The 18,111-nt window shown below is 26.8% G+C and overlaps 2 protein-coding genes across 2 annotated transcripts; one reads left to right on the top strand and one right to left on the bottom strand.

Annotated features, from left to right (window-relative positions):
* Window positions 1-5,489: 5,489 nt before the first annotated feature.
* On the top strand, window positions 5,490-9,514 carry LOC148238735 (trypsin-1-like). The gene is made up of 5 exons (XM_088189254.1): window positions 5,490-5,670; window positions 8,411-8,582; window positions 8,649-8,956; window positions 9,028-9,179; window positions 9,246-9,514. The coding sequence occupies exons 1-5, from the start codon at window positions 5,598-5,600 to the stop codon at window positions 9,405-9,407; spliced, it is 867 nt and encodes a 288-aa protein (XP_088045380.1). The 5' UTR covers window positions 5,490-5,597; the 3' UTR covers window positions 9,408-9,514.
* Window positions 9,515-9,590: 76 nt separating this feature from the next.
* SmydA-5 (SET and MYND domain containing, arthropod-specific, member 5) lies at window positions 9,591-15,950 on the bottom strand. Its single transcript, XM_088189241.1, has 4 exons — window positions 15,509-15,950; window positions 11,224-11,408; window positions 10,909-11,157; window positions 9,591-10,844 (listed from the first exon to the last, which is right to left on the bottom strand). The coding sequence occupies exons 1-4, from the start codon at window positions 15,659-15,661 to the stop codon at window positions 9,728-9,730; spliced, it is 1,704 nt and encodes a 567-aa protein (XP_088045367.1). The 5' UTR covers window positions 15,662-15,950; the 3' UTR covers window positions 9,591-9,727.
* Between the last annotated feature and the right edge of the window lie 2,161 nt (window positions 15,951-18,111).

Genomic DNA, 18,111 nt, shown 5'->3' with positions numbered 1-18,111 from the left:
TCTCCAAAAAAAGTTTATTAAATATATATGTATTTCATTTTTTTTATTGTTTTTATTACCTTTACGTTCTTCAATGCAGCATATTTACTTTGGTTCAGGATGCTGCTTCAATAACAGCCTTTATGAATGCTTTCAGCTCGTTCTTATTGTGTGGCTGATATCTTACTAATAAAAGTTCAATTTAAATATAATATTAATATTATGTTATAGTTAAATTTAGCAAAATTTAACTATAAGAAGCTATTTTGTTATAGAACATTTCAATGTTATATAAGAGTAACATAGATATTATATGTTTTTTAATAATTTTGAAAAGCTCAAAAAAATTAGCTTTCGCGATATTGTCAATTTTCCTCATTTTTCATTTAAAAATAGTGTTTTTACTTACTAGAAAATATCTCCAGTTCAACTTGGCGAATAGCAAAGTATTTTATATCAAACTAAAAGTAGTGAAATTTAATATTAATCGTCCATACAACATTTTCCAATCAGATTATTGCTTTGCATTTTTGCAATGTTTTAGATATTAATTTTAAACACCAAGTCTCATTAACACTAGCTTACAGCGATTTTGTCTTATGATATTTTTTATGTAAAATTGAGCGCTGAAAATTTTTTCAAATAATAATCTGATTAGAAAATGTTATATAAACGATTAATAGTAAGATTAATTACCTTTAGCCAGGTATAAAATACTTTGCAATACGGCAAGTAAAAATGGAGATATTTGCAACTGGGTAAAAACACATTTTTTTATGAAAAATACTAAAATTAAGCAATATCTCGAAAATTGTCTGCCTTGTAAATTTTTTACTTCAATTTTGAATTCAACAGATTTTACATAAGAAATGACTGGCAAATGTCTTAGAACAGATTTTTTTTTTGAAAATTGTATAGTAGTATTATTAATTATATTTATAAGCCAGAACATTTTACTAAATCACTTATTTTACTTACTTACTTAAAAACTAACGAGACAACTTTGAGAAGATCGAAGAAAGCAGCCGCTTTCCTGTAACAGTCGTGAAATAATATTCTGCTCTAAAATGTCTATGAAACACAATTTGATATTGTGAAACGTCCATTTACTGTTTAAGTCTAAACTTAACTTAAAATAAAAAACCAAACCCAACTTTTATCTAATAAAAGTTCTAACTTATATTAGGTTTGGCTTTAGTTTAATTTATTTTAAATATATCATGTGAAAATATTCTTATCAGTCTTTGAACAAAAACAGTTTTACTGACACTGCGCAGTAAAATTTTAAATAAATTGATACATTTAAATTGAGTATATAAAACTAAATTTATATTATAAAAAATATAATTATTAATTAAGTATCTAAATTTAACAATGCGATATAGTCACTTGTCCTTGTTCTAAGTGTCTTTATATAATATGATAGAAATATTCTAATTAATATTTCTTACTAAGGAATAAAATTTTTAGATTTTATATTTAGTTATACTTAGAGCTACTTTTATTTTTATCGTATACTTTTTTTATATAAATTTTTATTTGATACTTTAGTACTATATTCATTTACTTTATCCATAAAATATAATCAATGTCTGATAACAAATTTAAAGTGCATCGTCCGACCTTCCATTGAAATCTTAAAAATGCGCTAATATTTTCACACGGTCATATTAGAAAAACCTTTAAAAAATCAAGCAGACATTTACATTTACAATAAAACATGCAAACAAATGTTCTGACCGATAATGTCAAAAACGAAAAATTGCGTCCAAAAATTATGCACAATTGCAAAAACCTCTCGTGTCCCACATTTTTATTCACAAATAATTAATAACGCGTTCGACACGCCAGATAATTGTCGATATTTATGTATAATATATGTTTCACTTGACACAAATGCACAAATGCCCTTGATCATGTAACAATTATTAAATATGCACTTGTTACGTTTTGTCGCAATGCCAATGAATATATGGGACAGTGCTTATCTTACCCCACATTCAAACTAGAAGAAAATCGAAGATAAGAACGAAAGAAAATAATTTTAATCCATAAAAAAGTTGCATGTGGGTCAAAAAAGGGACCCGCATGCACCTTGGATGTCTCGTAGATAATGGAGGAATAAGTGTGTTTGGTTTTTGATTATCGCTTGTAAAAAAGTTCATACTATTATCAGATTGATAGGCTTCAAGATCACTTGGTATGAAATGTGTAAATGTTATTAGAAAAATCGAAAACCGACCGTGAACCGAGTTCGAATAACCCACACAGCAGCTAGCTCACCCGGAAAATAGATAAAGTCAACTGAGCCGTACAAAAAATGTCAACAGACTCTTATCGACTAGTCAATTTGCAGGGATAGACAACTATTATCTAAATTAGTATGATTTTTACTTAATTTTTTCATTCATTATTAATTTAATATCTCATATAAACAATTTTTCTATGACTTTCCTTATGAAAGTACATCTCTGCCACAAATATTCGTCAGATACTGCCAGATTTTAAACTGTTGTAATACAAAAATGAGAAGAAAAATATGAAAATTTGCAAACATTATGATTTTTTTCACCTTTTGCAACAGTCAAAACGCGTATATTTACTTTCAGACCAGTGGCGTAGCTATAGGGAGGCGGAGGGGGCGGGCCGCCCCGGGCGGCACTTGCTTGGGGGCGGCATATTCGCAATGGAATCGTCTTAACCCTGAATAAACTAAAATTTATGTAAATCTATGAATAGCAAGAGCTTAACAATAATAAATTTATTATTTTAACAAATGCAGGCTTTATGACCCTGCAAAAAATGTATGGGGGGGGGCAATTTTAAGGATTGCCCCGGGCGGCATATACCCTAGCTACGCCACTGTTTCAGACATAAGACATAATATATACCCTACCTAATTTTAAATATAAACACACATATAAGATAATGAGAACTAACCAAATGTATGTTTTAATATAATATAATACGAAGTTCGTTAAGGGTTAAAAATGGCCAATTAGACACATGGTTCTATTCAATGTTAACGTAACTGTTAAAATTCCATGTTGAGTTGAAAATTTACATATCCATCCGGCATAATATAAACGCAATGATTTTTTTTCTTACTAGAGTCTGCAAAACAATCTGCGGGTATTTAGCAAAATGCGCTCATAATCTCACGCTTTGCGCTCAAAACTGTGTTTCTTTAATGCAACTCACAACTTATTATTTAACTAATTTTTTTTTTATTGAATTTAGGCATATAAAGAAATCAAAAATATTTATTAAATAAAACATGTTTAAATTTCAGTCGTCGTGTTTCGTACATTTTAGTATATTATTATTAATATATTTTATTGTCCTTAGATTTTTAACTACTTAGTATTTTAATCATTGTAAATATTTTTCTGTATCAACCTACACAAAAATTGGAAGGTTTCATTTGAATTTCATTAACTTCACTTTCTAAGAAATGCCTTATAATATTAATTAGCAAATCTGACTTTGAAGCTATCAATAATTATATTTTATTTCATGTGTCATTATTCAAACCACGGTTCAAGAACAAAACGTGACATTTCAAACTCCAAACGCTCAAAGACCACCGAAGGTAACTGATCTGAGATAAAACCAGTCAACATACGTGATTAGAAATATAGCAATAAATTTAATACAAATTAATAATAAAAATGTTTCATACCCCAGCTTCAAATTCGCTTCAAGGCGATCAGTATGCGTTTCGCACACACCCACTGCTGGTTGTCGACATTAGTTTTTGTGTACGTTGAACCAAAATATTTGACTGTCTAAGACCTTCACCCCGGAAACCTCCAAATTGGCCATTAGCTTACTGTCGAATCTCGGGATGTGCATACTGATTGCTTAATTTGAATACTAAGATACAAGGCTCCGTTATTTAGAACCTGCCGAATGTAACAAACCCACCGATATCGAACCGCGTTGATGGTCTTCTGCGAAAAATCTGACTGTGTATATTTTTTAGAAAATCATTGTAGATGATAAAACGTTTTAGTCACAAGTTTATCTATCCCAGTCTCAAGGTGAAAATGAAAATTTACAGACTCTGTGAACTTATAGTATTATTAGCATGTTCATCTCTCTATACTGTCGTTCTTTCATTGATAACTCTTTATTGATTCTTCGTTATTGAAAACCTATTTATATTATGAAGTCATTAGTAATGTTTTACTATTTAGATCTATATTATAATAGAAGACAAATGTCTTCTATTATAAAGACATTGGTTATCTTTTATATAGATGTAAAAGCATACTATATCTTTCTCGAATATGTATTCTCTTTCCTCCAACACAATATTTAAATGGGGTCAAAAATGTTATATAAAAATTTTAATTTAAATATGATCTAAATAAAAAAAAAATTTTATTGTACATATGTATGTATATGTACATGTATTTACATATATACACATGAATATATGTACCTAATTTTAATCAAATGGGCATAATATATTTCTCTACTTCATGTGTTATTTCCTCTCTGTGTTTTATTATTATTATTATTATTTATATTAATAAATATGCTGTAAAATTGTATTTACTATTCTTCCGCATTTTTTTAGAGCAATTAAAATTACTGACCAATTCTAACAATTTGGCACAAATATTTGTATAATAGTGTCAAAGACGCGCGTAACTATTTTTTCCTAGCTATTTTTACAACACCACATTTTTTCTACTATATTTTTGGAGCAGAAACTCAAGTAAGCTATTCTTATCCGAAGCTCGCTTTACTGTTTTATGAATTGTATTTATGTACTTATTACATAATATAAAATATTATTCTAAAGCAAAATGTTAATTTTGGACTCGAATATTTATTGATTTCCGAATTATATATGAAACAAATACTATATTATTTTGATGAAATAAATGTTATACTATAAAGTTGTCACTTCTATTGAAGTAACAGAAATGCTTTATTAAAAGAATAAATACGACTTAAGACAGTATATATTACTAATGGAACAGATATTACGATTACTGAGTAGTAATTAAACCAAAAAAATCCAAATATTAAATATAAAGATCAGTTACTTATAGCTATACTGACAATATAGTATATATACGTAAACGAAAGCTCAGAGAAATTTATAAAATATTTTAATGAATTTTCTCAGATGGCTTAGTACATGAACTTGAGTAAAATACTCTCAAATCAATGCGTCTATCTTCTTTACAGGAAATACAACTACCAGACAAAAGCAAAAATCGAAACAATTATCATAAGCATATTACAGTATGTTAATTACCGCGTGCTTGTTCAAATGTGCAGTGGTTTTAATCAGTCGTCGCTTGACATTGGAGTGCCAATGGCACTGAATCGAGTTGTAGGTGAAGCACTGCACATATTGTTGTGACCTCGTAGCTGTCACCAGATTGGGCGTTAGGAAACATTTCCTAGCTCATCTCCGCCCCATATATCCGCAATCGAGTATATATACGAGCTGTAAACGCATTTCCGACACACTTCTGCACATGGGCATATCCGACTAACAACAGTCAGGATATGACCATATAATTTTAATTTTTTATCGCACCTTAATAATAATAATATAATTAATTTTATTATCTATATATTTAATTGAATTAAAAATGAACATGTTAAAATCGATCGTGATGCTCGGAGCTTTCGTGTGCTTTGGACAAGTGCACTCCATGATCAATCGTAATTATTTATTAATTTAATCTATTATCAACTTTAAAGGTTATATGACAAAAATATTAGCTTATGCTTTACTTTTAAGCTATCCTACATATTGCTTTTTTTGGTTGCTTTTAACTGCGCCTCTATAAAAGTTTAAATTATAATTTTTCATAAATAAAATATACTTCAATTAATTAATATCAACCCAAGGTAATTCAATTTTTTTGAGATTAATAATAAATATTATAAGGATTGATTGTATTAGAATTAAAAGAGTTTTGTAAAAGTCTAAATTAACTTTTAAGTGAAGGAGAAAATTAATTAGTCTACAATTTTTTATTTTACTTAAAATAAAAAAATAATTTTAATTTTTGAATAAAAATTAATTTTCAATAATCATACTATATTTTTGATAATCGGTTTTGTATTTTATTATTTAATATATTTTTATGTTTAATAAAGTTACTTTTACTATTTTTTTATATTATTATTAATTAAATTAATATTTTCTGCTCATAAAAGTTATTTCATTAAAAAACAATGATATAAAATTCGGGTCTCTCGTAATTTTATACAACTTCTGTTTCACTTAAAAATTAAATCAAATATGTTTAGCAATCCAGTTTATTATTAAAAAAAATTATTGTCAATAAAATTGAACTTTTAAAAGCACCAGTAATTATGTATTTTAATTAAATGTTTTCATGTTTTTGTGTTTAAATGTTTTTTTTTTTAAAGTAATTAAAATATTTTAATTAAATGTTTTCTGTTTATGCAAGTTATTTCATTTTTTTTGTCTTTGAATACAACTTAAAATAAAATTTAAATATTTTGAAAAACCTAATTAAATTTTGAATTAAAAATTAGGTACATTTTGGTGGACGGGCTAGTGCCATTTTAATTATTTATTTAATGATTTCTGCTTAAAAAATATATTTTATTAAAAAAATGATATAATATTCAGATCTCCTGTAATTTAATATAATTTCTGTTTCTTAAAAATTGAATTACCTATTTTTTGCAATCTATTGTTTATTAAGAAATGATGTACTTTTAAAAGCACCAGTTTAGTATTCTAAATTAATGTTTTTGCTTTAGAAAACTACTTCAATCATTTATATCTGTCTGTTAAAACAACATCTCTATTACTTAAAAATATATTAAAATATTTAATGCAACCTATTTCAATTTAAAATTAAAATAAGGTACATTTTGGTAAAACGGACTATTTTTAAAAGCGCCACTCTAATTATTTAAATTTAAGTTTACCGCTTAAAAAGTTATTTTATTAAAAAAACGATATATTATTTAAATTTCTTGTAATTTAAATTCTTATAAGTCAATTATTTCAGTAATCTTAATTAAAAATGACGTACATTTTTAATTAAACTACTTTTGTAATGTAAGTAATGTTTTTTGCTCATTTTTTTTATTTACATTACTTTTTTGTACAATATCAGGATTATTTTTATGTTGTTATAACTGCATTAAAACTTATTTCTTTAAATAAAATATAAATAAAATATATTATGTTAAGAAGCGAGTACGTTTTTGTTTAGTATTGAGTATGAGATGTATACATTTTGTTGTGATTAATTAAAAATCGCAATTTTAATTTGCTTAAGGAATTCATGTTTCTTTTATTGTATAACTTTTTTGACTAATTTTTTTAATAAATATTCTGATTCATTTTTTTTAATATTGCTTTTTTTACAGTTCAAATCAAATAAAAAATAAACAGGCTACTTTTGAAAGCGCCAGTTAAATTCCTTAAGCAAATTTTTGAGCTTTATATAGTAGATTCATTCAAATTTATGCAAACTATTAAAAATCCCTATATTTTAATTAATTTTATCATTCAACCTAAGAATGTAACACGTTTTTTTAGCATTTAACATATAATTTACTTTTGAGTAAAAATAAGATACATTTTGGTAAAAATACTACTTTAGAAAAGGTTTGGATATTTAAAAATTATTTGCTAAAAAAATATATATTGTTCAGAATAAAACTATTTTATTATTACATTTTTCACTCAAAAGTAATTTTAGAGCAAAATAAATTCGAGCGGGCTATTTTTAAAAGCGCCACTTTGAATTTTCGAAGTAACATTTTTTAGATTTTTAAGATGGGTAGTTTATTTAGTTGTTTTATATATTTTTGTAGTCTGATCATTATATGGAAGTTCATAATAAATTTTGTAATAAAATATAGGGTTTCAGTTTTCTGCAATCTAATTTTTTAAAGAGTAAAAATATAATACATTTTGTTGAGTGGGCTACTCTTAGAAGCGCCACTTATATATTGCTTTATATAATTTATTTATTATTTGGTTTTCTTATATTTTAATAACAAAAATCAAAATAATACCAAAAAATCAATCTTATTTGCTTATAAAAAATAGTATTTTTGCTAAACGAGCTACTTTTAAAAACGCAACTTTAAGTAATCAAATTTTTGTTTTCTGCTAAAAAAATATTTCATTTCATTTCATTTTTAATAAAACTTTTAGAAGATATTTTATATGAAAATATTAAAATATAACACGATAACAGTAAAGTATTTCAATCAGAATATACTTTACAAATTAAGATTTTTTAGACCAATATTTTTATACATACTTAAATTGGTGACATCTAAACAATTAATTATCAATTAATTTAAAATATTTTCTTCTAATGAATATTTGATATTTTATTTAAACAGTTAGATTTTGATCTTTTCTACAGATTCAAACAGATAAAAAAGTCTTTCTCAACAGTTTCAGATACTGCATGTGGTGCTCGTCGTTCTGCCAGAATCATCGGCGGTACTTCTGCTGCCCAATCCGAATTTCCCTGGCTAGTATCTCTAACCAGAAGGGGAGGTCACTTTTGTGGAGCAACAATAATATCCCGCCGGTGGTTAATCACAGCAGCTCATTGTATTTGCAAGTAAGTATTTCCAGAATCTTAAAGTTTGTCAAGAATTCCCAAATGAACTAAAGCGATTCATTCCAGCGGATTGAACGAACCCATGAGTCCAATTCAAATAAGAGCAACTCTAGGAGAGCACGATTTGACCAAGCAGGAAGAACCGAAAGCCCAAGACGTTAGAATAAAACGAATTGTCATTCATCCACAATACAAATGCGGTCGTCCGAGTGACGATTTGGCTCTACTCCAGCTAGAAGAAGATATACAATGGTCTAATGCTGTACTGCCGGCTTGTCTTCCGGATGGACCTAACGAGAGTAGACATTTGGATTACTCTGGGAGATCAGCTGTTGTGGCAGGTTGGGGATGGTTGAACGAGTTGACTTCGAAAGGTAAGGTGGTATATTGTTTATGATAATAGCTAAGTTAAAGAAGAAGATAAAACTGATGACAATGATCGCAGGCGGAAGAGCCGACGTTTTACAAAAGGTGGAGGTGAGCGTTATGAAGAATTCACTATGCCAGGAATGGTATGCTTCTCAAGGCAAAAAGACTAAGATCAATCCTGGTCAGATGTGCGCTGGAGATGAACAAGGAGGCAAAGACTCTTGCTGGGTACATATCACTTTTTAAGCTCACTTAAAACTATTCCATTATATACTTATTCTACCTAAATTTTAGGCCGATAGTGGTGGTCCTTTGATGTCTTCAGAGAATCCAAACTCCGTCGTTATTGGTGTAGTATCGACTGGAATCGGATGTGGAAGAGCACGTCTTCCTGGTCTATACACAAGGGTCTCAGAATACATCCATTGGATCCAAGAACAAGTACAAATCAATTAAGAACACAACTATGAGTGATCTAGTCAATGTCTAATTATGAAAATCTGTGATAATAGCATAAGTTTTTTATATATAAAGTGTCAATAAATATTAATGTTTGTTTACTTTTTATGTGTTTTTTTAAAAGCCTTCTAAACATATCAATTAACATTCAAATAGGGGTATGTTACAATACAAGTGCAATTCAAGACAAATACTATATTTCTTAGCAAAATATAATTTATACATTGAGAGCAATAAACACATGTACTATGAAAGTTACTACTCACTAAAACTACAATTAAAAATATTTACAAAAAACGTACAAAAATATAAAATATTTAGATAAGAACCTTATTATTCGTGGTCCATCTTATAAAGTTCCTTTCAGTCTGAATCATAACTTCTGTTAATTTATGACCAGAACTACCATCACTTTCATCGTCTAAGCTCTTCTTTGCTTTGCCTAATATTTCGCTCAAATCTAAAGATGCACTTGTAATATCAATCTTATCCACAATGTTCTTCATAACTTTTCTCTTCAATATCTCAAATTTTGCATGGAACAGTTCGTGATGAAGTACTCCAGAATAAAGACTCAATCTAGTACTTCCAGGATCTAATTTGGAAGTGACATCCAATAATTCTGTACACATATTAACCTTTTTCTCCAACAACTCATCGCTTATATCTTGATGTAAAAATCCGATCTGATGACCGTACAACTGAACCAAAGAATGCTTAACAGAATACACGTGATAATGGTTCGGATGTAAGAAAGTATATAGCTTATTCAAAAGCTCTTCCAGCTGAATAATTGTAGGATTTCCTGCTTGCACGAACTCAACTTCTTCCCCTAATTTAGACGTTAGATACGAAATTTCAGTATTTTTTATTTTTAAAAAGCATTTATCACATATCCATTCTGCGTTTTCATCGCAAGGATTTTCAGGAAGTTGATTTCCACCGCACGGCTCTTTATCAGAACCCAAACATTTCATTGCACTCAAATAAGTACCCAACTCAGTCGGATCCTGGCAACGCTCACAACGACAACTGAAGTATTTCGTATCCTTTAAATGCTCTCTTCTAGCTTGTGTACCCCATAAAGCATGGCTATACATCGTCGTTATATTTTCTCCTTTCTTAATTGGCAAAGCAGCTTTAACTGTTATTTTATATAAAAGATTCTCATCGCTGCTGCTAGTATTGAAAGAATGTTTTGTATTTGGAGTACAGTTGTGTTCCATTAAGCAAGTGGTAGAATAGAGAGCTGATAGTTCGCTTCCATTGTTTAAGATCACGTCTAAAGAATTCACATCAATGATGCCACAAAGTGTATGAATCAATTTACTGGACATATCTGGAACTAGGTTTGTGTTTAATTCAGTTTCTACTGAACGCAAGGGATGCAGAAAATTGTCTTGCAGATATTTAACAATGAATGAATCAATCTCTCTATAATAAAACAAAAGGCAATGATTAGATTCTTACAAAATTAAATAAAGCAATATATACTCACTGGTATATTTCAGTATCTGGACCTCTATCTTCAATGTGCGACTGCAACTCGATAATTTTTCTAAATCTTTTATGGGACTTCTTCTGACTGAGTAAACACCTGAGAGCCATTAAGGCATCGTGTCTATAATAATCACCCATATTTGATATAGCACAACCTGGACGTAAACTCAAAACTAAGCATTCCAATCCATGATGTTTCAAGTCTTTTAGGCCTGGACAATGTCCTGAACAAATGGGCCAACCGCAACTATTTAATAAAAATATGTATGAGAACTATTTGTAAAATTAACTATGTATTTGTATAATACAATACCTTGCACATCTCTCTCCAATGCTAACATTCACTGGAATACAGCATCCAACGCAAGGAGCAATCCTTTCTGGGTCCATCAAAGACTTAGCAGCCCAAACCAATGGCGTCTCAGATATGATAACATCTCCTGGATTTAGATCTCTAGCTGCCGCCAAATATCTGCCCAATTCTTTTGAAGTCCGTATCTAAAAGTAAAATAATATCTTATTAGTTAAATTGATTAAAACTATTAGATCTAGTCTATTAACGTATTTAAACAACTGGCAGAGATTGCAATAGTATAACCTAAATAAAAGCAAACGAAAATTTCTCTCAGCTCTATTTGGCTCGCAGCCAAGAGCAAAAAGCTAAAGGGGAAAATTGGCGATTCATATAAACGGACCATGTGGATTCTAAATCTGAATCACGGCTAATTAACCAAAAAAAGATTGACGCCTCGAATGAAATCAGATTTTGACGCGCTATTGCCAAAACACAGTTAACACATTCAAATGACATCTTAATGTGATTATTTTATTAGGAGAAATTTATTACTGCATATAAAATTTATTTTATAGACTTTGTTTCTATAATGTTTCACATTAGTTACGTAATAAAACAATTAGAGCTCTCTACATTTATTTTAAATATTTGTGTTCCAGTCAAAACGAAACCCAATAACAAAGTTCAGAATACTAGATTGCCAGAACTGATATTCATAATAATAAATTCCAAAACCCACAACTTAGCTTGTCAAAATAGTCGATGTAAGTGTTTTATTTATGACAAACAAACTAATATTTCTGGAGTTCTATTTATGTGTTAAAATATTGTTATTTAAGTAAAAATATAAACGGTGTCATATTGCACATACGCTAGAGATTATTTTTAGATGAATTATAAATCATTTTTACAGTCCAATGCTAAAAATATATCCATAATAAATACCAGTTCCATCAATAGCTTTATTAAAAAGAAATTATATTTAGACTACTTTGACACTTCTATTTTTATTTAATAGTTCTAACATAAGGTATCCTTTTATTATCATCACAGTAAAAACGTTCTATTAAATTTCACTCATGCTACTTTTATATGCAACACATCTATAATAAATAAATAGTTATTATGTAATTTACCAAAAATTTAATAAAGATTGAATGTATTATACAATTCATAGTATTATTATATTTTTATCTGTAAGTATAAAATATATTTATATAAAAATGTTTGAAACTTATTTCTATATGATATTTACTATAATGATATTGCAATAAATATAATAAATATTTTAATTTTAATGGCACATATTTTTTATTATAATTTAAAAAATATATAAAATAATATTATATTTCCAGAAACACCGATTAAGTGTTAATAAATTCTTTAAAAGCATTCAATTTTTTTTAATAATATTATATTTGAGCTACCTTTAAATATGCCACGTATATTTTTATTTATTCCTAATTAATATAGTGAAAAATGAGCAACAGTAATAATGAATTTTTTATTATAATTTAATTATAAAAATTATAAAAAACATTTATATAATTTTCACTGGGCTACTTTTAAATGCGCAGTGTATATTTTTATTAAATATTTCTTACATATCATAGCGAAAAAAATAAGAAATATTCAATATGAAATATTATATTTTATATCGTAATGTTAATAAAAATAAAAAATTCTATAACATTTCCACCGGGCTACTTTTGAATGTGACAATTATATTTTAATTAAATATTTTTTATAACATATCGAGCAATAAAATATAAATTTTAATTGAATTTATGAGTATTTTATTTAATTTAAATTTAAAATAGTATAGAAAAATAGTTAAATTGCGACCGAGCAACTTTTAAAAGCGCCGTCTATATTTCTATTGAGTGGTTCAAATAGTATATATAGTCATAAATATAAAAAAAATGCATAATTGTAATTATGTAATTTTTATCATAATGTAGATATAAAAATACAACGAAAGTTGTATAAACTTTTCACTTGTAATAATATATTTTTTATCACAATATTTACTAAAAAAAACATCATGAAAAATTTTTTTGGGTACTTTTAAATGTAGCACTAATATTTTTTTGCATCTTTTTTACAAAAATATGTCACTGGGCTACTAAATGCGCAACATATATTTTTATTAAAAGGTTTTAAAATATTTTAGCAAATAATATAATAAATATTTTCACCCTAATAATATATTTTTTATCGTAATATATATACAAAAATATATGTAAAACAAATAAGATTATGAAAATATTATAATAATTTTTACCAAGCTACGTATATTTTTATTCAATAGTTCTTACTTAATATAGTATTAATTTATTTTATTGTTATATTTTTAAAATATTAACAAAAAAAGTTGTGAAAAACTTTTATAAAAAAATCAATGAAATACTTTTAATTGTGTGAGAAATATATAAAAAAATTCAACTAAAAACTGTTTTATAATGCAATTTGCTTAATTAATAATTTATTATAAGTCTAAAATTTTTAATTGAAAATCATTAGATATTCGCCGAGCTGTAATTAAATGCGCCACGTGTATTTTAATTAAAAGGTTCTAACACATTAACACTATAAATATTTTAATTGTAAGCATAAAAAAATATTTAATAGTTCTTACGTATCAATGCGAGTTATTGAATAAAGATTTAAACTGTATTTATATTTAATTTATATAAAATTCTCACTTAGCTACTTTTAAATATGTCTTAAATTTGATATTAAAAATAGTTTTACAAAATTATAGTAATAAATATAGGAAATATTAATGTATTTTTTATTTTATTGTACATTTTTGAAACTATATAAAAAAAATATTGTGGAAAGGTTCCATAAGATTTTCACTGAGCTACTATCAAATGCGTTTTACATAATTCTGGAAGAAACTTAGAAAAGATTTTAACTAAACACTATTTGCAATGAAATAAATGTATAATAAACAATAATATAAATAAAGAAAATATTGAAAAATATGCAAGTATTCTTTATTGCTCCAATAGAAGTATTTTTATGTGTCGCGCTTTAAAGAAATATTTTTTCACATAAAAAGACAAGAAATAAATATATTAAATATTTTAGTTGCAAAATTTCATTTTTTAATCCTAATTTTTTTTTAATTTAAAAAAACATATAAGACGTATTTTATTTATAAATCTCAAAGTTTATATAATATAAAGAATGACCTACAAAATATAATGAAAATATATAGGATTTACCCGAGCTACTTTTAAATGTGCCATTTCCAATTCTACAATTCTACATAATATTATAGTCAACACTTTAACTAAACTTTAAGATATACAAATATAAAAAAAGATTATATAATAATATATAAATGTAAAAAACTTCCTAATATAACAGTCACCTAATGCCCCACATATATCTATATTTAATCATCCTTACATAATATAGCCATAAATTTAACAAATATTTTTACTGTGAAAATATTGATTTCTTTTTTATTATTTTATTGCAAAAACATAAACAAAGGAAATTGTAAAATAAATATAAACCAAGCTTCTTTGAAATTGAATTATTTCAACATAATAAAACTAAAATTAAATATATAAGACTGCTTGAATGTTCAATAATATTATTACATTTTTATTTATTTAATGATAAGATATAAATATGATTTATACAAAACCAATTAAATTGTCACGACATTTTTTGATATTTCCGCCAAGATACTCTTGAATACTTTAATTGAATAGTTATTGCACAATTCTGCAAGAAATATGTAAAAGATGTTAACTAGATACTGATTTAAAATGCAATAATAATACGTTATTTTACTTTATTCTTATTATAGTAATATATACACAAAAACAAGAGAAAAAAATTATGTAATTTTAATCAAATCTATTTGTATTGAATATTTATACATTAATGATTTAACACAGATTTTATTAATGTATGATATATTTTATCATATTGTGAATATAAATATATATATATATACTATATGTATGTGTATATATAGTACATAAAAAAATTGTGAAAAAATCGACAATATTTCTATAAGCTACTTTTATATGTGATACATACATTTTTTAAATGATACTTTTACAATAATTCTACGAGAAATCAATGATAAATAATCTTCTTTAGTTACACAACATCTATTTTTAAATGCTCCACTTTTAAATATACCTATATTTATGATTGATAATAAAAAAATAATATCAATATTTATTAAGACAATTTAGTTATATCACTCGTACTTTCAATATTTTTAGAAAAAAATTAAAAAAATTGCATAGGATGGTAAATCATTTTTTCAAACCTCGTAAGCCTTACAGGCGTTTTTGTGATTCTTCCAATCCATTTTCTGGTGCTCCTTGCAACAGTATGACACCTCTTTGCACACTGAACAACGGAGTGAAGCTGCTGCATAGCAAACGGGACATGCAACTCCTTGTTCGTCGTCACCCGGCATCCTGACAATTTCTGGCACGCAATAAAGAAATACCAATCGACGGATTGAACCGAGCAATAAACAACCAACTGCTCTTAGGCCGTCACCTGTGACTAGAAACTAGACTATTTGCCTTATATGGAACTATTGAAATGCTTCGGAGAGATCTGTATATCAGTCCAATCGCGTCGGTCGACTGGCAAGTCCGGTTAGGATGCTGATCTGGCGCTGCCAAGGAAAATATGGCCAATTTATGTAATATCCATATGGTTTTCGAAACGACTGCTGCTTTCTAAGGCGCCCGTGTGCCAAATTTTCAAATATAGCTTTCGTTGTAAAATAAGCTATGTGCATGCCAGAGCAAGCTGAACGAAACGCTTCGTTCCTCTCATGCAAAAGCATAGTGCATCTGGTTAGAGGACGAACAGATATCTCTGTCTCGGCTTTATATTTTTCGTATGAGAAACTCGACATTGCCAATTCATAGCACTAATATGCAACAGGCGAAAACAGAGGGTGCTAAATTTTCAAGACGCAAAAATTATAAAAATATGTTAAAAAAAACTAGCAACATCTCACCAGTGACGGAACTTCAAATTTTGCAGCCATGCAAAAAAATACCAGCTCAAAAGTAAATAAGTTTTATTTTATGTAAATATTTAACTCAAACTTGTAAGGTATAATGCATTGTTATTACTGTTTTTTTTCAGAATTTCAATAAAACAATTCCATAAAGAAAACTATCTTTCGTGAAAAATAATGATACAAAACTTATGACCTAAGCTAGGGTTCTCAATCGAATATTTAAATTATTCTCCCGATTTTTTATTATATGAATATTCGAATAATAATTGCTCAAATATTCGTTTATAATATCTTGAATGAAATTTGAAAAATCTTAGAATGAAATAATTTGTATCTGTTTCGTTCTTTCAATTTGTATATTGTTTTTGTATCCTAGTGCATTTTTGCTTGAAGCACTGAAATTCAATTAATTGCATTCTCGGCGTAGTGCATTTAATATAGTTATTTTTAAAGGTATTTTAGGGCGGTATAAACAATTTGGCAATGCTCAGTGACTTTCGGCTGCGAGCTTAAAAGTGCCCTGTAGAGTCACGATTGCATCCCTTATTCTTACCTACTACGGCCAGAACGTCAGATGCTTCTCTCTCAACGAGTTTGTCAAACACAGATGTTTCCGGCGGTAGCTATTATGAACTGGAAAAATATATGGAATGGTACTCGTCTTTTTTATGTGTGCACCTAAACTGTTTTTTTATTTATTATTTTTAAACGTTTATTTGTATAATATCCATCATGACGCATTGGAGAAACCTGTTAAGTCATGATGGTAGGTTTTGTAATATAATTAATTTAAATTTTTTTTTACTTCATATCAAAAGACAATGATATATATTATATGCAGCAGCATATTTTTAATAACAAAAATTTGATTTTATTAAGTCTAATATTTATTTTCTACAATCTTTAATAAAAAATTTTATCTTATCCTCTATTTTTAATATATGCTACATATATTTATTTGTGTGTATTTAGTTCTTTAATTCTACTAACAAATTTACTATATAGATTTTTAATTATTAATAAATACTCCTACATTTCTAATTTAATTTTACACTTATAATTCTTTCTCGTTATACCTCTTACTATTCAATAACATTAATTAAGCTTTTTTTATTAAATTTTAATATTTTTTTTCAACTTATCATTTTTCATATTTAACTCTACAACTATTTCCTTTTTATAACTCACCTAAAAATATTCACATAAAAATTATGCTTTTCCCTTTTTTGGTACATCAGTTTTTAATAACACAAATAATAATGGACTTAACCTAGATTCCCTGATATACATTTTAATACCTTAAATATTATTTTATAAAAATACTCTCATTAGTGTTAAAAACTACATTTCGAACTTCTTATGCTTTTAATATCTGAACAAGCGATAATATATGTAAAAGATATGGAAAACGATATATATAGCATACGAAAACGCAGCTTCTATCAAAAAAATATGATATTATAAATATGTTTTAAAAACAAAGATGTACGAAATAAGTTTTGGAAGAATATTCAATTTTAAGCTTCAATTATTCTTCACACATTTACTAAAGCAGAAAGAACTTTTTTAGCAACCCGTTTTCAGTATTATTTTATACTTTTTTAATTCTTTTTTTAAAATCATAGTTTTATGAAAAAAATTTTAATTGCATAAATAGTTCATTTTATTATTAAATTATTAACGAGTTAATAAATATTATTAATAAATTTATATTTTTTTCAGCCCCCTAGTTCATAATGCGACTATTTTTAAATATATACTCTAAATAAGAGCATATTTTAAGTCTTTTTTTTCTTACTTAATCGAAGTAAAGTTATATTAAATCATTACAATATATAATAGTAGAAACCATATTTTAGTTAAATATGAAATTGAAATTATAAATA

The sequence above is a fragment of the Plectrocnemia conspersa genome, unplaced genomic scaffold, assembly GCF_051122295.1.
Source record: "Plectrocnemia conspersa isolate PC_06_02 unplaced genomic scaffold, ASM5112229v1 ptg000001l, whole genome shotgun sequence".
Classification (NCBI taxonomy): Eukaryota; Metazoa; Arthropoda; class Insecta; order Trichoptera; family Polycentropodidae; genus Plectrocnemia; species Plectrocnemia conspersa.
The sequence above is the reverse complement of the archived record's forward strand: the minus strand, read 5'-3'. Positions and strand labels throughout refer to the sequence as shown.

Coding starts and splice junctions, on each gene's coding strand:
- LOC148238735 (XM_088189254.1), top strand. CDS start 5,598: ATGAACATGTTAAAATCGATCGTGATGCTCGGAGCTTTCGTGTGCTTT. Junction 8,583..8,648: donor GCAGCTCATTGTATTTGCAA/GTAAGTATTTCC, acceptor GATTCATTCCAG/CGGATTGAACGAACCCATGA. Junction 9,180..9,245: donor GAGGCAAAGACTCTTGCTGG/GTACATATCACT, acceptor CCTAAATTTTAG/GCCGATAGTGGTGGTCCTTT.
- SmydA-5 (XM_088189241.1), bottom strand. CDS start 15,661: ATGCCGGGTGACGACGAACAAGGAGTTGCATGTCCCGTTTGCTATGCA. Junction 11,158..11,223: donor ATTGGAGAGAGATGTGCAAG/GTATTGTATTAT, acceptor TTTATTAAATAG/TTGCGGTTGGCCCATTTGTT. Junction 10,845..10,908: donor CCAGATACTGAAATATACCA/GTGAGTATATAT, acceptor GTTTTATTATAG/AGAGATTGATTCATTCATTG.